This window comes from Chlamydotis macqueenii, chromosome 10, assembly GCF_036417535.1.
Source record: "Chlamydotis macqueenii isolate bChlMac1 chromosome 10, bChlMac1.mat, whole genome shotgun sequence".
NCBI lineage: Eukaryota > Metazoa > Chordata > Aves > Otidiformes > Otididae > Chlamydotis > Chlamydotis macqueenii.
Window position 1 is genome coordinate 9,378,313 of NC_141565.1, and position 23,202 is coordinate 9,401,514.

The following is a 23,202-nucleotide window of genomic DNA, read 5'->3' on the forward strand; positions in this document are numbered from 1 at the left end:
GAGCTACTTGTGTTGGCCTTAAGGCCATACATGGCTTATTCACCAAACCACGGCCCCCTGTCTCCCTTCAGTCAGACAACTTAAGTCACATCTTCTTCCTTTAAGCAGCTCTAGCTCTTTCTCCCCAGCTGTCTCATAAGCACAAAAAACCAAAAATATGCAGAAGTACTTCAGTAACTTCTCCTCACACTTCATCACTATGGGAATACGCATAAAACATCATCAACAGTTTCAGACTGGGGGATTATCTCTGCTAGTTATTACGCTGATTACAACATCTACAGATTCTTTGTGTTTCCCTTGGTTTTGCATCTACCCGGTGAAATTTCAAAATCTGGTGGGTTTTTCTTTGCATTTCTTTGTGCACAGTGCCAATACACTAGGATCATAACTGGGCCCCTGTAGACTTAATGACAGTATAAGTAATAGGTAAAGTATACAAAGAATAATTTCTGAAGCAATTCTATCAAAGTTCCTCTCAAAACATCTCCAGTAAGAGCAAAGATTTTAAATTAGTAGATAACAGTACTAAAATTTTTCTAATCATTTCCATCCACTAGAATCAAGCCTAATTCAAGCTTAATTTATCTTATCACAGTAAATTCTACTCAGTTATAAAAACCGATTAAAGCTGTGTAATTGAATATTGTTTTAAACGGCAACAAGCTAATTTTCCGTAAATCTAAGAGCTGAGAGGGGGGAGGAACCACAATTTTTCACCGCTTCATCAAATAAAATAGATGACAATGAGTATTTTGTATTTTGACAGTAAGATAAATCTAACATTCATTAAACTATTTGTCCCACACAACTTGCATAAAGTCTACACATTGAGTATACAGCCCTTATCTTTGTACATTCATCTTTCCTGTTTCCTTTTCATCTGTGTTTTCCTGTCTCTAGGCGCTGCTTTCTACAGGTCCCGCAAATGGAACTCCACTTTTTCAGTCATCTTTCCCTCAGGCAATTCCATTTCTATCCATCTTTCTATGGATAAATGAATACTGGTATACAACTCACAAAGTAGAACATACACATCTTTGGGATACTATTACCTGTCATGTACTGAGGTTGGAATGGTTCTCAGGAGGTCACCAGTCCAACCTGCCGCTCAAAGCACAGAGAACACTGACATCAGACCCTACTGTTTGATGTGCCTTTGAATACTCAAGTCTTGAAATCCTCCAACAGATAGACAAAAACCCCACCTTTTGCTTCACAGTTTACTTCTGTTTAAATATAATATTTTGCTATTCAAAGTGTTCTTTCAGTTTAATTTTTATTTTACTGCCTTGCCGCTATGCTCCTCTCTCCTGTTCTAAACTGTCACAGGGGCCCATAAAACATGGAAACTGTACAAAAAGTGAAATCATGGCAAATTCCACCTGAGGTAAAGCTCTGTTTGAAACATGCAACAGACTGTCAAGAAAGCTGTGAACAGCTGCAGAGTGCCAGAGAGAGTAAATGGTGCAAGTCTCCAGAATAGCGCTTTTTGCAGTGGGTGATCTTTCCTTCGCACGCACAGCACATCTACCAGAACAATACACTGGCAGTACAGCAAAGAGACCACACTGAAATATATAGACCAGCCTGATTTGAAACAAAAGAAAATAAATAAAAGAATCACAAAACAATAGAAAAATACGATTTCAAATGAAAACGCTAACTTAGAAAAATTAAAATGTGAGAGTGAAATAACCGTAGTTATACATTATTGTAAAATTAAAAGCAGATTTACATTTCAAGCAATATCAAATATCAACATTGTAACAGAAAGAAAAATAAAGCATTTGTAGTTTTGTTCCAAGTATTTTGTGCTGTCTGCTGTTATTTGCTCTTTATACAAAGAACTGCCAAGAAGTCAATCGTTTCACAGCCCTTCTCTATAAACAGATTTGTTTAAAAGAAAAAACAGATTGCAATAAATACCTGCTATAATCACCTTTCCTCTTCTTTTTTTATTAGGTTTTCTGTATTGACACATGTATGCTGAACACATCAGTATTCAGTTATGGTACAGACTTCACTTATTTTTCTAATCCATTTTCTCCATTGACAGGCCTACGCTCACAATTTACAAAATTTCTTTGTAGATATTAACTTATTTCACAGTTCATTAACCTTCAAATAGCACACCTGCCTGTTTGCAGGTGTGTTATCTAAAGCAATGATACACTAACTAATAAACTGTTAAGTATGTTTGCATCAGAATTGCTTATGAAATTAATTTTTTTTCTCCACTGAGCTACCCAGCTGAAACGAATTTATTTGCATCAATTTATATGTTTTTTTCCCCCAATGGTAAAAGCACTAGTTAACTGCCAATCACTGCAAATATGCACAAATAGAGTCTCAAACTGTACTGTCTACCACTTTTTGAAGTATACAAATGGTAGTGTCTCATCTTTTTAAATCATCAAAAAGGATAATTCATGCTGTTTAACCTCTTTCCCTGTGTAGAAACAGTATGAGGCTGTTGTGCCTCATACTCATATAGATGTTAATTTAAAAATTAACATCTATACTCATATAGATGTTAATTTAAAAATTAACATCTATACTCATATAGATGTTAATTTAAAAATTAACATCTATAGCTTTTTCACAACAGCAAGGAAAATCTCAGTAAGTCTAATATTCTTCCTTTCAACAATTCTCTATGGAGCACAGTGACATTTTCAATGTTTTGTAGCCGGAGTAGCCTGACTTTGTCTCATTTTTATCTGACCTCAGGGTTTTCACATCATTAGTAAAGAGATAGTCAAAACAAAGGCTATATCCATTAGGACAGGAAAAGTTTGCATAGTTTGGTACTGTTATCATATATACCCTTAAAAATGGAACAAAATGAAATGCACGTAGTAGAGGTGGTGAACCTTCTAAGGACTGGTTCCAAACATTTTTCCTACTGGCAATAAACCATTTTCAGACCTCCCAACTCTGGCCACCATGATAGTTATTGCTTTACAGGATTATATCTTCTTGTTTCAGCTATCAATAAAAACTTCAAATGATAGCTTTTTAAGTCAAATAAACTTACAAAAATAACCCAACACACTGACATCACTGAGACAACAGAAACACTGTGCAAAAAAAGCACACTATGTGCTTTTTTTGTGCATGACCTAGACTCATTTAGAATCATAGAATCATAGAATGGTTAGGGTTGGAAGGGACCTTCAAAGGTCATCTAGTCCAACCCCCCTGCAAGAAGCAGGGACATCCCTGACTAGATCACGTTGCTCAGAGCCTCATCCAACCTGGCCTTGAACATTTCCAGGGATGGGGCTTCCACAACCTCTCTGGGCAACCTGTTCCAGTTTTAAAACTCCCATTGTAAAAAAATTTTTCCTAATTTCCAATCTAAATCTACCCCCCTCTATTTTAAAACCATTACTCCTTGTCCTATCGCAACAGGCCCTACTGAACAGCCTCTCCCCTCTTTCTTGTAAGCCCCCTTGAAGTACTGGAAGACCGCTATCAGGTCTCCCCGGAGCCTCCTCTTCTCCAGGCTGAACAGCCCCAACTCTCTCAGCCTGTCCTCATAAGAGAGGTGCTCCAGCCCTCTTATCATCTTTGTGGCCCTCCTCTGGACCTTCTCCAACTGGTCCATGTCCTTCTTGTGCTGGGGGCTCCAGAACTGGACACAGTACTCCAGGTGGGGTCTCACCAGGGCAGAGTAGAGGGGGAGAATCACCTCCCAGGTGTGCAGGTTGGCCTTCTGGGCCGCAAGGGCGCATTGCCTGCTCATGTTGAGCTTCTCATCCACCAGCACTCCCAAGTCCTTCTCCTCAGGGCTGCTCTTGATCCATTCTCCGCCCAGCCTGTATTTGTGCCTGGGATTGCCATGACCCAGGTGCAGGACCTTGCACTTGGCCTGGTTGAACTTCATAAGGTTGGCACTGGCCCACCTCTCCAGCCTGTCAAGGTCCCTCTGGATCGCATCCCTCCCTTCCAGCGTGTCAACAGCACACACAGCTTAGTGTCGTCAGCGAACTTGCTGAGGGTGCACTCTATCCTACTGTCCATGTCGCCAACAAAGATGCTGAACGGGGCCGGGCCCAGCATGGACCCTTGAGGGATGCCACTCGTGACCAGTCTCCACTTGGACATTGAGCCGTTAACCACCACTCTCTGAGTGGGGCCATCCAGCCAACTCCCTATTCACCAAGTGGTCCGTCCATCAAACCCATGCCTCTCTAGTTTAGAGAGAAGGATGTCATGTGGGACAGTGTCAAAAGCTCTGCACAAGTCCAGGTAGATGATATCCATTGCTCGTCCTTTGTCCACCGATGCTGTCACCCCGTCATAGAAGGCCACCAAATTGGTCAGGCACGATCTGCCCTTGGTGAAGCCATATTGGCTGTCACCAACCACCTCCTTGCTCTCCATGTGCCTTAGCATGGTTTCCAGGAGAATCTGCTCCATGACCTTGCCAGGCACAGAGGTGAGGCTGACCGGGTCTTCCTTATTCCCCTTTTTAAAAACTGGGGTTATGTTCCCTCTCTTCCAGTCATCGGGGACCTCACCAGACCGCCACAATTTCTCAAATATGATGGCCAGTGGCTTGGCAACTTCATCCGCCAGTTCCCTCAGGACCCGTGGATGGATCTCATCAGGTCCCACGGACTTGTGCACCTTTAAGTTCCTCAGATGTTCCCGAAACCTGCTCTTCGAGTACAGTGGGCGGTTCTTCATTCTCACAGTCCCTGCTTGCACCTTCTACGGCTTGGGTTGTGGAACAAGAGCTCTTATTGGTGAAGACTGAGGCAAAAAAGTCATTGAGTACCTAGCCTTCTCCATGTCCTGGGTAACCAGGACACCAGTTCCCTTCCGGGAGGGGGCCTACATTTACTGTTGGTTTTTAATTTTCTCACATCATGTGACAAAGTGCCATTGTACCTGAAATCAGATCCAATTACCACTGTTTGGAGATTAACTATACTCATCAAAAAAATCCAGATGTCCTCTTATTTCTGAGGGTCTGCTATAACACATGTAAAACAACTATCTGAATCAACAGCTACGCTATGCATACCTCTCAACAGTAGTCAACATTCTGCAGAGACTAAGAATCATTATAACTGCTTACATTTGTAAGTATGGGACATACTAGAGAAATGTTGAAACCAACTATATAAGAATGAGCTCAAGCTTACAGTATACTTTTAAAGCACTAATTTTCTGAGCTAATTTTGCTAAGACATCATGAAAATCCCAGACTGAAAACAGTACAAAAAATAATTTACTGAATAACAAACACCGATAGAATTCACCAACAAAGAAAGTGAAACTAATAAACTTCCAGAGATATTTGAGCTATGAGATACGAACAGATTACTTCTAAGCTTCATGCTCTATCAGACCTGGCTTGCAAGAAGCAGGGAGAGAGGTGAAGGACTATCAAGTAGAATCAGGGGACTTAAGCAAAACCAGTATTCTACCCCAGTGTCAATATGACCAGTCCTCTTCAACATCTTCATTAACGATCTGGATGACAAGGTATTGTGTTGCCTCAACAAGTTACACTGATACACCAGAGGGTAACACTGCTGTTCAGAGGGACCTCGACAGGCTGGAGAAATGGGCTGACAGGAACCTCATGCAGTTCAGAGAAAGGAAATGTAAAGTCCTGCACCTTGGGGAGGAACAACTCCATGCACCTGTATATGCTGGGGTCCACCCGGCTGGAAAGCAGCTTTGCAGAGAAGGACCTCATGGTCCTGGTGGCTCCGCATTGAACACCAGCAACGTGCCCCTGCAGCAGAAATGCAAACCATACTGCATTAGGAGGGCTGTTGCCAGCAGGTGGAGGGAGGTGATCCTTCCCATGTATTCTTCACCAATCAGGCCACACCTGGAGTATTGTGTCAAGTTCTCCACTCCTCAGTACAAGAGAGACATGGGCATACAGGAGACAGTCCAGTGAAGGGCCACAAAGCAATTAAGGGATTTATTAAAGAATTGGAGCATTTCTCATACGACAAAACCTGAGGGAGCTGAGACTCTTTAGCCTAGAAAAGAGAAGGAGGCATCTTATCACTGTGTACAAATATCTGAAGAAAGGCTGTAAAGAAGATGGAACCAGGCTTTTTACTGGTGCCCAGTGACAGGACGAGAGGCAACGGGCACAAACTGACACGAGGTTCCCTCTGAACATCAGGAAACTACTGTGAGGGTGACTGAGCACTGGCACAGGTTGCCTAGAGAGACTGTGGAATCTCCGTCCTTGGAGATATTCAAAAGACATCTGGACATGGTGCTGGACAGCCAGCTCTAAGTGGCCCTGCTTGAGCAGAGGAATTGGATTAGATGACCATCAGAGCTCCCTTCCAACCTCAATCATTATGTGATTCTATGAATCACATCCTGTTGCATCATATGCAGCTGCTGTCTCCAAAACCCGAAGATATCCTACAGAGTACCATTATTAAGCTAAATAATAATAAAAGGCTTGTTATGAAGTAACTGAGATCCTGTTGAGGATTTCTTTTATTACAGGATTTACTAACCTGATTTAATTACAATGTGATTATCTGTTTAGGCATGAAGTGGACACTGTAACTACCAATACCTTACTCAGCTCAGTAGTAGAACTGTCCTTGACGGTTACTTTCACCTCCAGAAAGAAGCCCTTCAAGACAGCATAAAGTTGTACAGTGAAAATTAACAAAAGCTATCTATTCTATAAATAGACAATGCAGACATGCAGGAAGAAAGGAGTGTGGCTTAATGCAAGCCAAAAATATTATTAAGTTTACTCGTCTGGGAATGACCAACACTAGCTTGCACAGTACAGAATTTCTTCCATAATGATTTCCACCTGCTGGAGGGCTGCCATTCACCCTGCATCTCCTTTCCCATCTGCTGCTGGAAGCAATTGCGTTCCCTTTAGATAGGACCTGAGGCCTGGAGACAGAAGATTCAGTTGCTCTAAACAAACAAAATCTTTTCCCAGTTCCAGAGAAGGAAACCTGCTACATCTAGAATCATTGCTGGACTGCTACCACAGCACAGTCTAGGCCTTAGCTTAGTCAGCTTAAAACCCAGGTCTCAGAGAAAGCCCAGCTGGTAAAGCAGTATTTTCATTCTTCATCCATCTACACTGGCAGAGGCCACATGCTTGATCACCACGTAAATGGCGCTTGCTCATTTTTAAGTCTTTGGCACAAGGATCCTTTCAGTGAAAAGAAAGCCCCTCTATCCTATTATGACTCTTGTTGCAGGGATTGTATTTTCTGCAGGAATGTATGAGCATCACTAGAGGAGCTTTTGATTTGTTGTTGTTTTGTTATTTAATTTAACACAGCTTAATATATATACCAGAAACAAAGCATCAATGGCCTCTGTTGGAATCAGCCCACCTTGAGTTTCTCACACTTAACCACATGTAACACTTTCAGCAAATATTCACGTGAGATATAAACATTCCCTCTACTCCCCTAGTGTTCTCCAAACTAAAGCCTAAGTGGAAATGTAAAAGGCCCTTTCAGGAGGCAGGATATTTCTGAGTACTGATATTGCTGAGTTATATTAAGTTGATATTTGTGAAGCGATTATCAAAAAGGCTCCCCATAAAACTAAGAGTAGGTATAAACAAAGTTCAGGAAAATTTTATTCTAAGGCATCATTTTGAATTTTTCTATCTTGCTGCATCACATTTATTTTGTACAGGATGTAACAGGAGAATGCAGCCTGAAGACATGAATTTCTTAACTGATATGTACAATAAAGCATAAAATGAAACAAATAAAAAATTTACATAATTCTTGTTCCTATATTTTGGACCACTGGTCAGTCAGAATATATGAAGGACAAATAAGCAGGCAAAAGAAATAAGAGGAAAAAAAAGGAGGCAGGAAAAGAGCAAGCAGCAAAAGCAGCCTGTTCTCAGCCACCTCATAACTGACTAACAGCAAGAACAAGATCAGCTCCAAAACCCCTCAAACTTATGGCATCCAGTGAGTGGTCTATAGCCTTAGTAATTATTTCTTATTCAGGTGTCTTCTTGCCACTTATGTTAAGGATATGTTCTTTCTGGTTTTGCCTAAATATTGATAAGAAACAAAGACGTTGGCCTACAGGAGTAGACGCAGCACTTCACAAATTCAGCAGCTGTCCAGCTTTTGTGTTCCTCAGAGCTCCAGCACATTTCTCCAGAATGGCCCCAGTTTAACGGTCCCCAACAAACTGTATACCCAGTCTGGAAGTTGTAACATAATTGTTTGTAGAGAAAAGACATCCTGGCAATCATTTTTAGCCAGAAAAAAAAGAAGAAAAAAAAAAAAGTAGCATGCAGCAGGGTAGTAAGAAATGTGCTGAAACCCTGAGGGTCTTAAAAATATGTAACAATAGAACATCATTAGAACATGCACGTCAGCCTTGAAGAATCTTATTTTCTAATCTGTGAAATTGCTTGGATAGAGACATCTGTCACTTTTTTTCAAGATTGTTAGAGAAAGCAAGTAACATTCTCACATAGTTACACAGCAATTTATGACAAATCCTGCGTTTGGTTATACGAGTGTATTACTTATGGCCAGCTGAAAGCTGCTGTAAGACTATATTCCAGGAAACAAAACTGGATAGGTCAGTAGTTTTAAGGAGCTCTTGATTTGAAGTCTATTCAAAAGAGGTGAAAAGCATATTCAGACTAACCACATATCTTTTGTGAGCCTCAATATTATTTAACTCCAGAAACAACTCCTCATCTCTAACTCCTGAATATCCAATCTAGATGGAAAGTGGTACAGCCTGTGACATGCCTACAACAACCTTGAGGCTTTAAAATAACAAAAGTACTGTTCTTTCCTGAATAGTCCTGGCTTGAGAAACTAACAGGTACACAGTGTGCTTTATTTCTACCTACATAACACAAAATATCATTTTCAGTAGATTTGAGATGCACTGCATCTCCACCATAAAGTACAGGAAAATAATAAAACATTCAGCGCATCTTAAATGTTTTTAAAATGAGATGTAATTAATATTGCCCAAAGTATGCATGTTAATACAAGTGTTTTGAGATCAGGTAAATTGCTGACATAATTTAAAAGTTTAACACAAATTATTTAAAGTTTCTGCCTCATAGGTAAATGGTGCATATAAAAGCACACTCTGTAATGATATCTTTTCAAAAGTAAATAGAAGAAATTTTAAGGCAAGCGAAGTTATTTCCCATTTTAGATCTGCAATTAGATCAAAAATATTTGGTAAACCATTTCAAAGCGTGGCTGCATGTGTATAACTGGAATTTGAACTTGTTTCTTTATGTTGTTTCTAATGCATCTCCACATGTACCATATCCCAAAATGAAGCATAACATTAACCCAATACTCAGGTCTTCATTTTCATATGATCTTCAAGAAAAAAAAAAGTTACATTAATGTAACTTCTACCAAAAGCCTCCTGTACATGAACAGACAATTACAGCAAATTTTAGCTGAAATTACTTCCCACAAAAGGTGGGCGTAACTCACAAACTTTTCCCAATTTCCTTTACAAAGACATCTTAAAAAGAGAAAAGAAACTCAAAACACTGTTGTCCGATACAATCATTACCTGCACCCTATCCAAAGAAGAACATGGAAATCACCTGGTTTTCTATGGGGAATATAAAATAGTTCACAGTGCTTCAAAGCTTCATCAGTTCATGTGGTAATGTAATTACAGAAGGCTGACAATAATGCACATGAAGTAAAAACCACAGTTTCTGAAGATTCAGTCACAAACAAATTCAGGCTCAATTGATTTAGCAAGTCCATGCAGAGACAGCCTTAACTGTCTAGAACCAAGATATATCGCAAAGACATTTATGAGCTATTTTGCTTCATTTTTAAGTTTCATACCAGCAATGACGTACCTAACTTACACTGTTATTTAATTTAGAAACAAACCAAAGCTTGGCATTAAAATGCTTTTAATTTACAAAAGTAAAAGGCTAATTAAAATAATCCAAACCAAGAACTGGTATCTTCCACTGAATAGAAATTATACTGAACATATCTTTCACTAATCCTACACCTAAATATTTTTTTCATTGAAACCTGTAAGAATCTCATATTATTTGTACAAAATATCACCACCTCTTATATTACAAATAACATATTAGGCCAAACAAGGAATTAATTCTCTGCTATTACAGAGCATATCCTCTATCAAGGTACCTCTCTGATCACTTCAACATTAATTTTTCGTTTGGTTTCCCCTGAGAGACTAACAATAAGCCGACACAATACAACTGATTATCACCTGCACACCAACAGGCAACAGGCACTGACAGCTAATTTTAACTTAAACTGCTTCATGTAAAGGTTCAAGCTCAACTGCCTTGTATAGAAACTGTGAAGAGGAATTGAACACCTGTCAGAAAACAACTGGTTCAACAGGACTTCACAATCCCAGCAGCCCTTCATCAGGAGCAACGTAGATTCAGTTATTTTTACCACAGCCAACCATAAGACAACTGTAATGCCTTGAATGCATGCTGGTCTTATAAAGAATTAGGAAGTCAAATTAGTGGAGAGCCAATGGAATTCATCACCATCCTCAGCAGCGCGACAGGCAATACAAACCTTGCAAAACAGATTTGCACAGCCAAAGACTTAAAATATGTAATCTTTACAACTAAAAAGCTAGACTGACATCTGCCAAAATTGCTGGAGTTTTTATCCTTCTTCTATTATCATTATTTGTATTATATACATATGCTGGCTGGTCCATTCAACAAAAACTGAAAATTCCAAGATTTCATCTGTACAATCTTAATGTACAGAGGATAAGACATACAGCACAGAGGAATAATCAAAATCTTAGAAATATTTATTTCCTGCTTCCATGAGAATGATGAGTTTAAGATGTTTTTTTCTCCTAGAGCTTTGTTAGCCAGAAATTTGAAACATTCTGTAAAATTCTTATATACTTTAAATAATATACTTCTCTGAATAGAAACTATTTGCACTGTGTGACTGAATTTCACAGGTATTTCTATTTCTTGAAAGGGGTACACACATTAAAAATAAAATGAAGTAGTTATAACAGGAATCAATCTGATCAGTACTGTGTGCTCCAACTCTATGAAATTTTTTTAAAACTTCAGTAAATGAACTAACAGACAACATTTTTAACATTAGATTTACACATTCCATCAAATGTGACAACTATGTCAATCATGTACATTACCCATATTTTTATGATCTGACCTTGTAAATATATACCTAGCACACTCATCTGTTTTAAAGACTGAAATTATTCATATTTTAAATTAAATCTTGATTGCACTGAAAACAATAACCACAGATGCACCTTCAATAGATCCCTTCAAAATATACCAGTAGGCTCAGTCCTCAGAATAGAAATACACAGTAGAAAAGAAGCATCAAGCCAGAGCAACCAAAAGGAAAACTCAGTCAACTAGTAACAAGAAACAAGGAATGAAATCACAACAATCAAGTCATTAAGGCCCAGCTGCCATCACTGAAGTCAAGGAGAACTGACAAACATTTTCTAAAAATGGTGCTTCTAAAAAAATTCTAGAATGGTGTACTATCAAAAAATATCTACCAAATATATTGTCATTTAAAGGGTTTTTAATTATTTCACTTTTCTTCAACAAATTTCCTTGTACACAGACCTGCAAAAAACCCACATCATCACCTTAAAACATCCTATTAACTAAACATTTCTATTGTATTTTATGATTAGAAGATTACAGAATTACAGAATTATTATCAAGATTGGAAAAGACCTAAGAGATCATCCAGTCCAACCATCACCAATACTTCTCAGCTAAATCATATCCCTCAACACAACATCCAAACGTTTCCTGAACACCCCCACGGTCAGTGACTCCACCACCTCCCTGGGCAGTGCATTCCAGTGCCTGACTACCCTTTCCGAGAAGTAATATTTCCTAATGTCCAGCCTGAATCTCCCCTGGCGCAGCTTGAAACCATTGCCTCTAGTTCTATCACTGTCTACACGAGAGAAAAGGCCAACCCCTAGCTCACCACAACCTCCCTTCAGGAAGTTATAGAGAGCTATAAGGTCTCCCCTGAGCCTCCTCTTCTCCAGACTGAACAATCCCAGCTCCCTCAGCCGCTCCTCATAAGGCCTGTGCTCCAGACCCCTTACCAGCTTCGTAGCCCTCCTCTGAACGCGTTCCAGGGCCTCAATGTCTTTCTTGCAGTGAGGGGCCCAAAACTGAACACAGTACTCGAGGTGCGGCCTCACCAGTGCCGAGTACAGGGGGACAATTACCTCCCTGTTCCTGCTAGTAACACTGTTTTTGATGCAAGCCAGGATGCCGTTGGCCTTCTTGGCCACCCGGGCACACTGTCGGCTCATGCTCAGCCGAGCATCAATCAGTACCCCCAGGTCCGTTTCCTCCACACAGTCCTCCAGCCACTCCGCCCCAAGCCTATAGCGCTGCCTGGGGTTGTTGTGGCTGAAGCGCAGGACTCGGCATTTGGTCTTGTTGAACCTCATCCCATTGGCTTCAGCCCAGCTCTCCAGCCTGTCCAGATCCCTCTGTAGGGCCTCGCTACCCCCAGGCAGATCCACACTCCCAGCCAATTTGGTGTCATCTGCGAACTTACTGAGGGTGCACTCAATGCCCTCATCCAGATCATCAATAAAGATATTGAAGAGGACAGGCCCCAGCACCGACCCCTGGGGAACACCACTTGTGACTGGTAGCCAGCTGGATTTAACTCCATTCACCACCACTCTCTGAGCCCGGCCCTCCAGCCAGCTCCTTACCCAGCCAAGAGTGTACCCATCCAAGCCATGGGCTGCCAGCTTCTGCAGGAGAATACCGTGGGAGACAGTGTCAAAGGCTTTGCTGAAGTCTAGGTAGACCACATCAACAGCCTTTCCCTCATCCAGCAGATGGGTCACTTGATCATAAAAGGAGATCAGGTTGGTCAAACAGGACCTGCCCTTCATGAACCCATGCTGGCTAGGCCTGATCCCCCGGCCATCCCGCAAATGCCGCATGATCTCCCTCAAGACTATCTGTTCAAGATACAATACCTCAGTCTGAAGTATGGCAGCTCTCTGTTCTTTGGCAGTAAGTGACTCTTTAAGCACTTCAATGTGTTGCTTGCAATCTGAATTCTGATTGCTAAGGGTTTCAAGCTTAGTTTGTAAGGCAAGAAGTTCCGATTCTTTCTTTGAGAGTTCTTGTTTCAGTTGGTCTATCTGTAATGGGGAAAGAAAAAAGGTTAGATCATTAATTTCATTTCCAAGTCATAGCTGCACTTACAATCTGAAACATGTGAGTGAACATGATATAACTACTCAGACACCTGTAAATTCTGGAAGATAATTGAGATTTGGACTTTTTACACTCACTATTTCAATTAATTTTCTTGTAAGTTAACATATCCTGTCTTAAGAATGATCATCCTGCTGTTACAGAAGCTAAAAGGAAACTCAAAGATTTTACGTGATGATTTGGCCTATAAATTCACCATGGACCTCACTTAAGTTCAAAGGAATTTATCCTGAGATGCAAGTTAGGCAGGACAGCAAAAATACATAGGAAAAAAGTATTCATAGAAGTATAAATTCAATCCAATAGTCTATTCTTTCCAACAGCATGATTCTTGTGACTTAACACTGGCCAGAGTGAATCAAAGCTTTTTAGTAGCCTGATAATGAAACGTAGGCATCTTAGTACAGAGAAGAAAACAGAAGTGGAATTTTAACCTCACTCTTCCTGCAAATGTGTTGCTGCCCACCATCCCCACCTTCTTTTTACCTCTCTGGCAGCTCACTTGGAATTTTCAGGTACTAGCGAAAGCCAAGCCAAAGAGATTAACTAAAGAGAAGTCTGGAGAAAACGTTATTAAAAAAAAATCCAGAGTGAAAAGTCTGTGAAATTGTAAAAGCATATCCTAGGGGAAACAGCAGAAATCCAGTCACTAAGGCAGAGCTTCTGAATTTAAGGTTCATCAGTAAATGTCATGGAATTGTGATGATTATTTCCTTTCTACAATGATAAATGGGAGAGGTAGCCACAAGAACACAAAAGCGTGGTGGATTTAGAATATATGAATTTGAACAAAGCACTGGACAATACACAGAATGATGCTAAAGGATGTTGAATTAGGTGACATATAACTATTCTTCTTGAAGTCCTGTGAAATAACACTGGTCACCAGATGAGTTCAGATATATCATCTCATGAGGATTATTTGAAATAAAATGCTTCAGTGCTTCTGCATAACTCGGAGAAACCACACTTCCTTTATATATGGAAAGTTTTCTTGATGACTGAAAGGCCTAGACATTTTTCTTTAAAATTCAAGTTTCAATTCTGCAGCAACTAGAGAATTGCTAGAAGAGCTCTTTCTATTCTCTCCCATCAGTGGCATCCCAACAGGCATTTGAGATGTAAGAGATCTAGAAGGGCTAGATGGGTGATTCAAAAAACGCCAGGAAAAAAAGAATATGTATCCACAGGCTGATCCTACTCAACCACATCCAAAGATCCACATACTAAACTATTTCATAGGTTCAGTGTGGTATGGCACAGTCACATTTACTGCTGATCAAAATATTTCTATTTTGTTTTATATCGCAAACGTATCTTTAAATATCAAATTTAAAATTTTTTTTTTTCAAATTATAGTCCATATGCACATCTTAATATATTTATTCCTTAGTTCTCTTTATAAGTCTCAGCATGATTGTCTACCTGGTTAAGGTACTTGGCTAGCCAGCCCTGAGCTACTGTATAAAATCAAGATTCTATAGTGTCATTAAAAGCAACCACCTTCACAGTCTTAAAATGGGAAAATAAGAAAAGGAGCATACAAAAAACAGATGTCAAGAAAATGTACAGCTTGCAATTAAGAAACTGCTAAAACTGCTGGAGAAAACTTTGTCTTGAAAGCAAACCACCTTCCTCCATCCCTTGCCAGAGCGTGTAAGCAAGTACAGCAACTGAGACAAAAATATATACAAAATGAACAATGGGAAAATCTGTCTACAACATACAAAGACAAAATGCAGATCTGTAGCCAATCTGAATTACATCACATGCTTTACATGAGACCCATGTGAACATCACAGATGCTTAATCTCTCCTAGAATCTCTTCCTGCTTTTTTCCATGACACAACCCACACCCTGAGAAATAATCAACAACAAAAACAACAGAAAAAGCTTCATTTTCCTTGCAGGTATGTTCTTTGTGTTTTAGAAACAATCTCTTTAGTAAGAAGTTCTGGCTACAAGACCTATAAATTGCCACAAGTTTATAAATGTGTTAGCACTCTCAAAAAATAATTAAAAAAAAAAAAACCTACACAAAAAAGTGTGTTGAATAATTATGCTTTTGGCCAGTGTTGTATTAAAATAAAGTGTAATGGTGAAAATGTACTAAAACTCCAATTTAAAAAAAAAAAAAAAAAAAAAAAAAGGTAAAAAAAATACCAAAGGTATAACAAGAAAGCACATAACTTTTTTTAAAAAAAAATTTTTAGACCTGGGTAAGTTTGCTTTTTAAAAGTTCTGCATTATCTTTTCGCATGTAAAACAATTAAACAGAGCATGAAATAAAATTTGTTTCCAGCAGATGTGCAATCATTTTCACTTTGTATTATCTTAAGTGGTGTGGAAGACCAACAGTCACAATTCAATGAGATGTCCTGATCTCAGCACAAAAAAAGATAAAGGGAAAAATGTTTTTGTACTTTATAAAGACAACCTACAAGTCTAAGTGCTGTAGCATCTAAAGAACTCCACGTTCGTCCTCTGATCCTGATCTTCCCACTATCTCATATATTTCATTTATGTAATTTGCCTGTCACCGCTTTTCAGCATTGCCCAATATGATCTTGCTTCACCTTCTTTCTTGAAACTCTAGTTCCTTTATCTTCCTTCTCAATTTATGATTCTGTCACCTCCCACAATTTCAGTTCCTTAGACACTAGCATTTCCAGAAAACCACTATCCTTTTTCTTACAATATTACTTTTACACAACAAAATCTTACATGGCATTACACAGAGTAACTGGGAAACCAAGAAAACAAAACAAACAATCAGAGCTTTTCCCCTGAATATTGCATATTAAAATTAACGAGCTAAATCTTTAAGTAAATAACTCCATGAAATGAAACTATGCTGATTTATGCATCATGAGCATTTGGTCTTATGTGACAAATGACAACTGCTTTTTAAAAGGGAAGTATTTAAGGAAAACAAAAGCAGTAGCGATGCAAATGACATGAAGTGGCCGCATGCAGCAGACTACAAGTCTATCTGTACATTCTACAGGTTATATTAGCCCAGGTCTATTTTTCAATGTTTATCACATTTCCAGGCCTATCCAGAAAGAAAAAATGCTGTAGTTCTTTGCCTGTATATTTCTTCTACAGGATCATCTAGAACTTGCATGATTCCTTCAGAGAGCATGAAAAGTTCTTATACACAGAGTGCCTTGTTACAGTCTAATCAATTGTTAAATCTCATGTTAACATCTTGCTGAAGTTGTACTAAACTATCACTAGATTTTCATACTCATTCCTGTCAATAGCATGAGAGTTCTAATACTCAAAGAACTACTTAAATTCCAGAGTGCAAACTCACACCCAAAAACGTGCATCAGTGTTCCTTTAAAAATCTGGCTGCCAGGCAAAGGACAAACCCTAGCAAGAGAAGAAAGTCTTGCAAAGCAGAAATTATAAACAAAACACATTCAAGGTAGAGACCCGGAAATAAACCGGCACAAATGGGAACATTATATATATTTATTACAATTTTTAAGGCAATTATAAAAATATCAGAAAAGAAATATTAGAACTCACAAGAAAAACTATTTGAAGTGCTCATCTTTGCCTAGAGTGTAGCGGAGCACATCAAAATAAAAGGAGGTAAAAAGACCAGCTGTGACAGCAATTTAGACATCAGGTTTTACTTCTGATGTATTTTAAAATAATGAACAAGCAATATTATTGTGGGAGCTTGATACCAGGAAACGTGTTACATCACCACACATTTACTATCTGCTTATGGTCAACTTGTAATTATCTAAGTAAAATAATTTTAAATGAAAGGTACTCTGCAGGAACAAAGTCATCAAATTGCAAGTCTTTAAAACACTAGAAGATTACAATTGGGCATCATCCATGGAAGCAGTCCTTACTGTAAAACTACAGTCAAAACAAAAAAAAAAAAAAAAAAAAAAAAAAAAAAAAAGGACAACTAAAGTTGTGCCAAAATGGTGCAAGTCAAAATTATGAACTAATTCAAAAAGCCAACATTAAAACACCATACATAAAAAAATGAAAAGGGAACATGGTATAGACTCAGGATTGCAGTAGCCTCTGCAGAGGTGGTGGAATAGCCTCTTCCTTACTTCTTCCTACATCAAGACATAAATACATTTTTATCTATCCAAAATGCTTTACTCCTCCATAGCTATTGAGTATTGCAGAGTAGAGATTTACCAAAAGACGACATGCAAAGAGCTGCTTGTATTGAAAAGGGTCAAGTTAAAACTTTTGTTTCCATTATTTAAACAGCATTAAGCTATTTTATTAATAGACCTTACCTTGTTTTTCATGAACTTTGAGTGACTCTTGTAAACTTCTATTTGTTTGATTTCTTCTTCTCGGTCCTCTGTATTCAGAACTCCATTTGTCTTTAACATCTGTATTTCATCTTCAAGATCTCTTATGTTGCGCTCAAGTGAAGCTATTTTTGTATCCTAAGTTATAAAAAAAAAAAAAGAGTATTGAAAATGATATGAAGCATATACCATAGCATAACAGAAGTATATCTGTACTTGCATGAACATCAAATAATGACAGCAAAAATAGTACAAATACAGATTGCACATACTGCCGTAAGCCAAGAGTAATTCTACTGATTTTTGCCTTAAAGAGATGCAGAATTTAGACCTCTTTCATCAACAGAAAAAAAAAAAATGTGCAATGCTATGTTCTGTTGTGTAGTCTCTATGGAATACCTTCTGGTCAAAATTCCATCTCCATTCCCACACAGTTAGGGATGAAGAGAGAATGGAAGATGCCCTATTTCCCACATGTACGTGATAACGCATCTTGTTTGCTTTTCTAACTATCTGGGCCTGGCTAGTCTTCCAAGCTCTTAAACACAAAGTTGAGCCTAAGTGGGCTAGTACATCATCACTGGAGGACGACAGGCCACTTCATTACGTGACTCAGTCTGAGGCCAATTTTCCCTGTTTCCATCAAGTTCTGTCTGCTGTCAAGAGGAAGACAAATTGTCTCCTCACATACTTTTCCTCCGCCAATTCAGCCACATCACCAAGAGGGGATTTAACACTTTTTTATTATGAGTCCCAAAATAAACAAAACCACAACCACCAAAAAATGTTATTGTTGCCAATGGCTGCCATGTGTGCCAGCACAGCACTGAAAACACTCAGTGATGCTTTTGTTGTTGTCAGTCATTTGGAATTGACTACATCTCTTCAGGGAGAGTCAGATTTTAAAAGTTATTACACAAACTTCTCACATAATTTTCTGTTTAAAAGAGCATTGCAAAATGACTCAGTAAGAAATCTGCTTTAGGCTCTGGTTTGCAGACATTTATTAAGAAATTAAAAATATCGTGATTGAGATGGTCAGACAATCAGTTCAAGAATGTGAAGGACCAACCAAGATCAACCACACAAAGATCAGGGTGAAGTTCTTATTCCACTGTGGTCAATGAAAAAAAAAAAAAACAAAAAACCAAAAACAAAACAAAAAAACCCACACCAACAAACAAACAAAAAAAAAAAACCCCACCACCATCAACAATCCAAATCTGATTCACGAAGATCGGGATATTAACCTGGAAAGCTAATTTGGGAAAAATACAAATTCAATTCGTCCTTTAACCAGGACAAGCTAAAATTGAATTGCACACCCATGCTTTCTTTAGGCTGCCTAAAAGCAAGCAAAATCAAAACTCCTGTAATACCTTCTTTCATAATACAGTTAGAAATTTAGCAGTTTAATACACAGAATAGTTCGGATGAAGTTACTAAAAGCATCTGAACTTTTGGTACCAAAGCAAAAATGAAATTCAGATTATTTTTGATATTTAGCAACCACTGTTACAAAGCCATATGGAATCAAAGCTACATAAGAACAGTTATCCCGTTTTCATAGTGTTAGCAATAGGCAAAATTTGACAGGTATTTTTCTTTTTTTTTTTTTTTTTTTTTTTTTTTAAGATGTCAATTGTTCTTTTCACAAAATATTATTCTTTTTTTTAAGAAGTAAAATAAAAGGTTGAAATTGAACCAAAAAAAGGGGAAGAAGTCTCACTAAATTACACAAAAAGAAAAATACTGAACGAGAAAAAAAATAGAATTTTAAAAAGCTATCAAGGACTATGCACAACAATAAATTATTGTAGCTCTCACAGAAACTAAAATCAAGTCAGCTTGCTTCATCAGACTTCATTTTAGAAATCTTCTACTCCTATTGTTGAATATAAAAGCAAAACCTAAGCTTCACTGCACTTTACGAGGACTTTGCACTGAAATATATCAATACTTATATGACCTGTTACAACATCTCATCTAGGAGTAGTCCTCAAATCTCCCCAGCTAAGTCTTTAAGAGTCTGGCTTTTTGTACTGCATTTTTATTCTACATGTTTGCAAATATAACATAATAATTAAAAAATAATAATAATGAAATAATTTACAGCACAGCCTGTTACAATCTTTAGAAGGTTTATACAACATAGATTAGTATTTAAGCTTTATGAGAAATATCTAACATAACTTTTGAAGCATTTTCTGTACTTCTACTTTCTCATAAGTTTGAACTCTCCAAGGAAAGGTTCATTTTTAATCACTCTCTCTATACTATGACTACAGCTGTGTAAAAACTAGTTTTTGTATCTCTAGAAAAAATTGTCGCTGTCAGTTTTGTATTAACTTTTTAAACTGGGACAGAAGCCAGAAATTTCACAAATTTTGAAGACTAAAATCTGTTTCAGCATAATTTATCAAAATCATCAGGGATGGCAAAACAGAGGAGAAGCCAGACATCACCTTTGTTCACATAGTGTTCAACGAGTCAGAGGCACTGTTCCTTTATGTATGAACAATACAGGACTAGTAATTCTACAAATACACCAGACAGGTTGCTGGCTTGTCCAGGAAACCTGAAAGTTTTCCTCTCTGGACAAATGCTAGAAAGCAAGGAACTTTGTAGGTCAAAGATAATACAGACAGCCTAGTGCTCCCAATGGGTACTGCCATAAGGGAGCCGGATTGACATACAGGACGGATAGAAAGTTAGATAGCTTTGCTTTCATTAAGTGTTTTGACAGAATAGGCACATTCCCATAAAAATCTTCCTGATTCAGCTGAATCAGCGTTTTCCCACAGAAAACTTCAATTGCAGAACTCTCAACCAGCTCTTGTTGTGGCACAGGGTCTGGCAATCTCTCAGAAACTGAAATAGGAACAGATGCAGTATTTTCTTCAAACCTCTAAGACTTATCCACATTAGCAGCATTCTAAAAAACTACGCGAGTCTGTGTTAAATCACGAAGACAATTCCTTTACAGTAATATTAAGGAAGCAGCTTAGTACTAAATGGTACTAATAAACATCTGAGTTCTACAACAATGCAACATGTGTGCAGACTTTTCCAGTCAGACCCTCTAAATCTGTTAAAAGACATAAGATTACACAGTGGGATTTGTGATCTAGATCAGGGTGCTGACCCTAATCTATCCCCTCCTTCCAGCAGTAACCAATACTTCTTCCTCATCTCCTTTATTAGAATAGCGTTGCAGATATTCTGCGAAAAGGGTTAGGGCTATTTCTATGCTGGACCTAGCAGAAATCTCTCTCTTTTGGAACATGAAACAACTAGTATGTCCTAATGCTGAAAAAAAATCATATTCCACAATGGAAAGGAAGCTAACTCTACAAATGAGTTTCCACAGTAACGTTTCATTAATCTTATATATCCAGTCCTTACAACACGAGTGCTAAAGTACATCTCCTGAACACCTAAGGTGGGAAAAAAAAGCAACACATTTATAAATAACTCTGTTACTCTGAAACAAAAAGTAATGAAATTCTACTCTTCATTTCAAATACCTCATAAATTTAAATCTGTGAAAAATCTTGCTTGTAGGGCATTCATCAAGCAATCAGAAGCAAATATTTGAAACTTCATATTTAATAAAAACTTTATTTAAATGCACATATACATATATGCTATCAACACGATATATATATGACTACTCTTACTATACACTTTTTTAACTTTGTCAATTTAATACAGAGAATATTCAGGTTTATTTTTTAAGACAAGAGAAAGTGCAAGTTCATGCAATCTTAACAATAAGAGCATTTTGCACTGCAAACACACATACACACTTTTTTAGAACCAAACCCATACCTGAAATACCAAAGCTGGATCAATACATAAAGATGGTTCCTTCTGCAAGGAAGGTAAATCACAAATATTTTCATTCACTTTACAGTTCACCATTTTTAAAGACTTCTTAATTCTTATGGCTAGATTATATACATTTTCAGATAGTCAATAGCTTACACTTAGGATGAGCTTTATGCCATATCTGTAGGCAACTCATTTCTGATTTTCCTTCTCAGGCAATATCACTGATTTAAGCTCCAGAACTGTCTGAACAAGATGACAGAATCATAGAATTAGTGTGAGTTGGAAGCAACCTTTAAAGATCATCCAAGTCCAACCCCTCTGCCATGGGCAGGGACATCTTTTACTAGATCAGGTTGCTCAAAGCTCCATCCAACCTGATGCTGAACTCTTCCAGGGATGGGGCATCCACAACTTCTCTAAGCAGCCTGTTCCACTGCCTCAACACCCTCACTGTAAAAAATGTCTTCCTTATATCTAATCTAAATCTACCCTCTTTCAGTTTAAAACCATTGTCCTATTGCAACAGGTCATTCTAAAAGGTCTGTCCTCATCTTTCTTCTAAGCCCCCTTGAGGTACTGGAAGGCTGCTATCAGGTCTCCTCAGAGCCTTCTCTTCTCCAGCTGAACAGCCCCAACTCTCTGTCTGCTCTCATACGAGAGGGTGCTCCAGCCCTCTGCTCATTTTTGTGGTCCTCCTCTGGGCTCATTCCAACAGGTCCATGTCTTACCAGCTTTATTTCACACTTAAACAGATAATGATTTAGGCATGACCAAAAAAAAAAACACGCTGTTTGATTACACGTATCTGTACTCACAAAGTCAGAAGCAATCATTGCAACAAAACTAGACTGGCTTCCTGTGTAACATAAGTCATAAAACTACATGAATGCTGCTAAATATACATGCCAAATTTTAGCGTGCCATTTGCTACGTTTAGCTTCCACACACTGTTTTTTATAATATATTTATTTTCATTACTGGAGAGGATTTCTTTTTTTTAAATGAAGATATCTCAGGTAGGTTATCTGCAGACTGTAATCTCTTTGCTCGTCATTCCATATTTGTTAAACTACACAAAATAAAGCTCCTAAAGTAATTCATTGTTTGGTAGTATTTTTAAACATTCCAGTGGCTTTTCTCTGGATGCTATGAGCTCCATGATGTATCTTGCTGTTTTGTGCAGATGCGCACTTTACAACATTTATTCCTTTACTAAATCCAGGATAAAGACAGCATATGTCTGTATGCCCCACTTTCTAGAGAATGTATCTCAGAGAAAACCATGGTGGAGGGCTGGGGGAACAGAACAAAACAAAAAAAAATAATCTCTTGAAAGCAAGGTCTACAGTTTGATTAAACATGTTTCAAAAAACCAGGAGCTTGAGGGAATAACAGGAGCCTGTGGGAAAAGCAAGTATCCTGCCCTTCTCCTGTCCTGCAACTCAGCTTTCCAGAAGAAAGAAAAGCTTCTGGAGAAGGTCTGTTGCAGACAAGGGAACAGAGAGTAACGAGTGCAAGGGGAAAGAATAAGCAAAAGACACAGGACATCTGGAAGCAAACGTGTCTAACAGGAAAAAACCAAAGTCAGGTCCATGAGGTACTGAGCCAGCAGTGGCATGAACACCTGTACCAGCCAGGTTCCCACATGAGATACACTGTCACCAGTGACATAAAAACAGCAGCATTGTTCCCGGGCCTGCCATATCAGCTGTCAGCCACCTGGGACAAAGGCCTGTGCATTGCGCCTGAAAAGACAACAGATCTCTGAAAAGGAATAAAGCAATAGAAAT

The 23,202-nt window shown here is 38.4% G+C and overlaps 1 protein-coding gene across 1 annotated transcript in view; it reads right to left on the minus strand.

The window, feature by feature from the left end:
* Positions 1-23,202, minus strand: part of ERC2 (ELKS/RAB6-interacting/CAST family member 2) — a 474,334-nt gene that overhangs the window by 359,470 nt on the left and 91,662 nt on the right. Inside the window, exons 4-5 of the mRNA XM_086755571.1 lie at positions 17,561-17,716; positions 13,033-13,200 (exon numbers count right to left, since the gene is read on the minus strand). Of these exons, the coding sequence (XP_086611697.1) occupies positions 13,033-13,200; positions 17,561-17,716 (324 nt within the window). The remainder of the gene's footprint in view (positions 1-13,032; positions 13,201-17,560; positions 17,717-23,202) is intronic.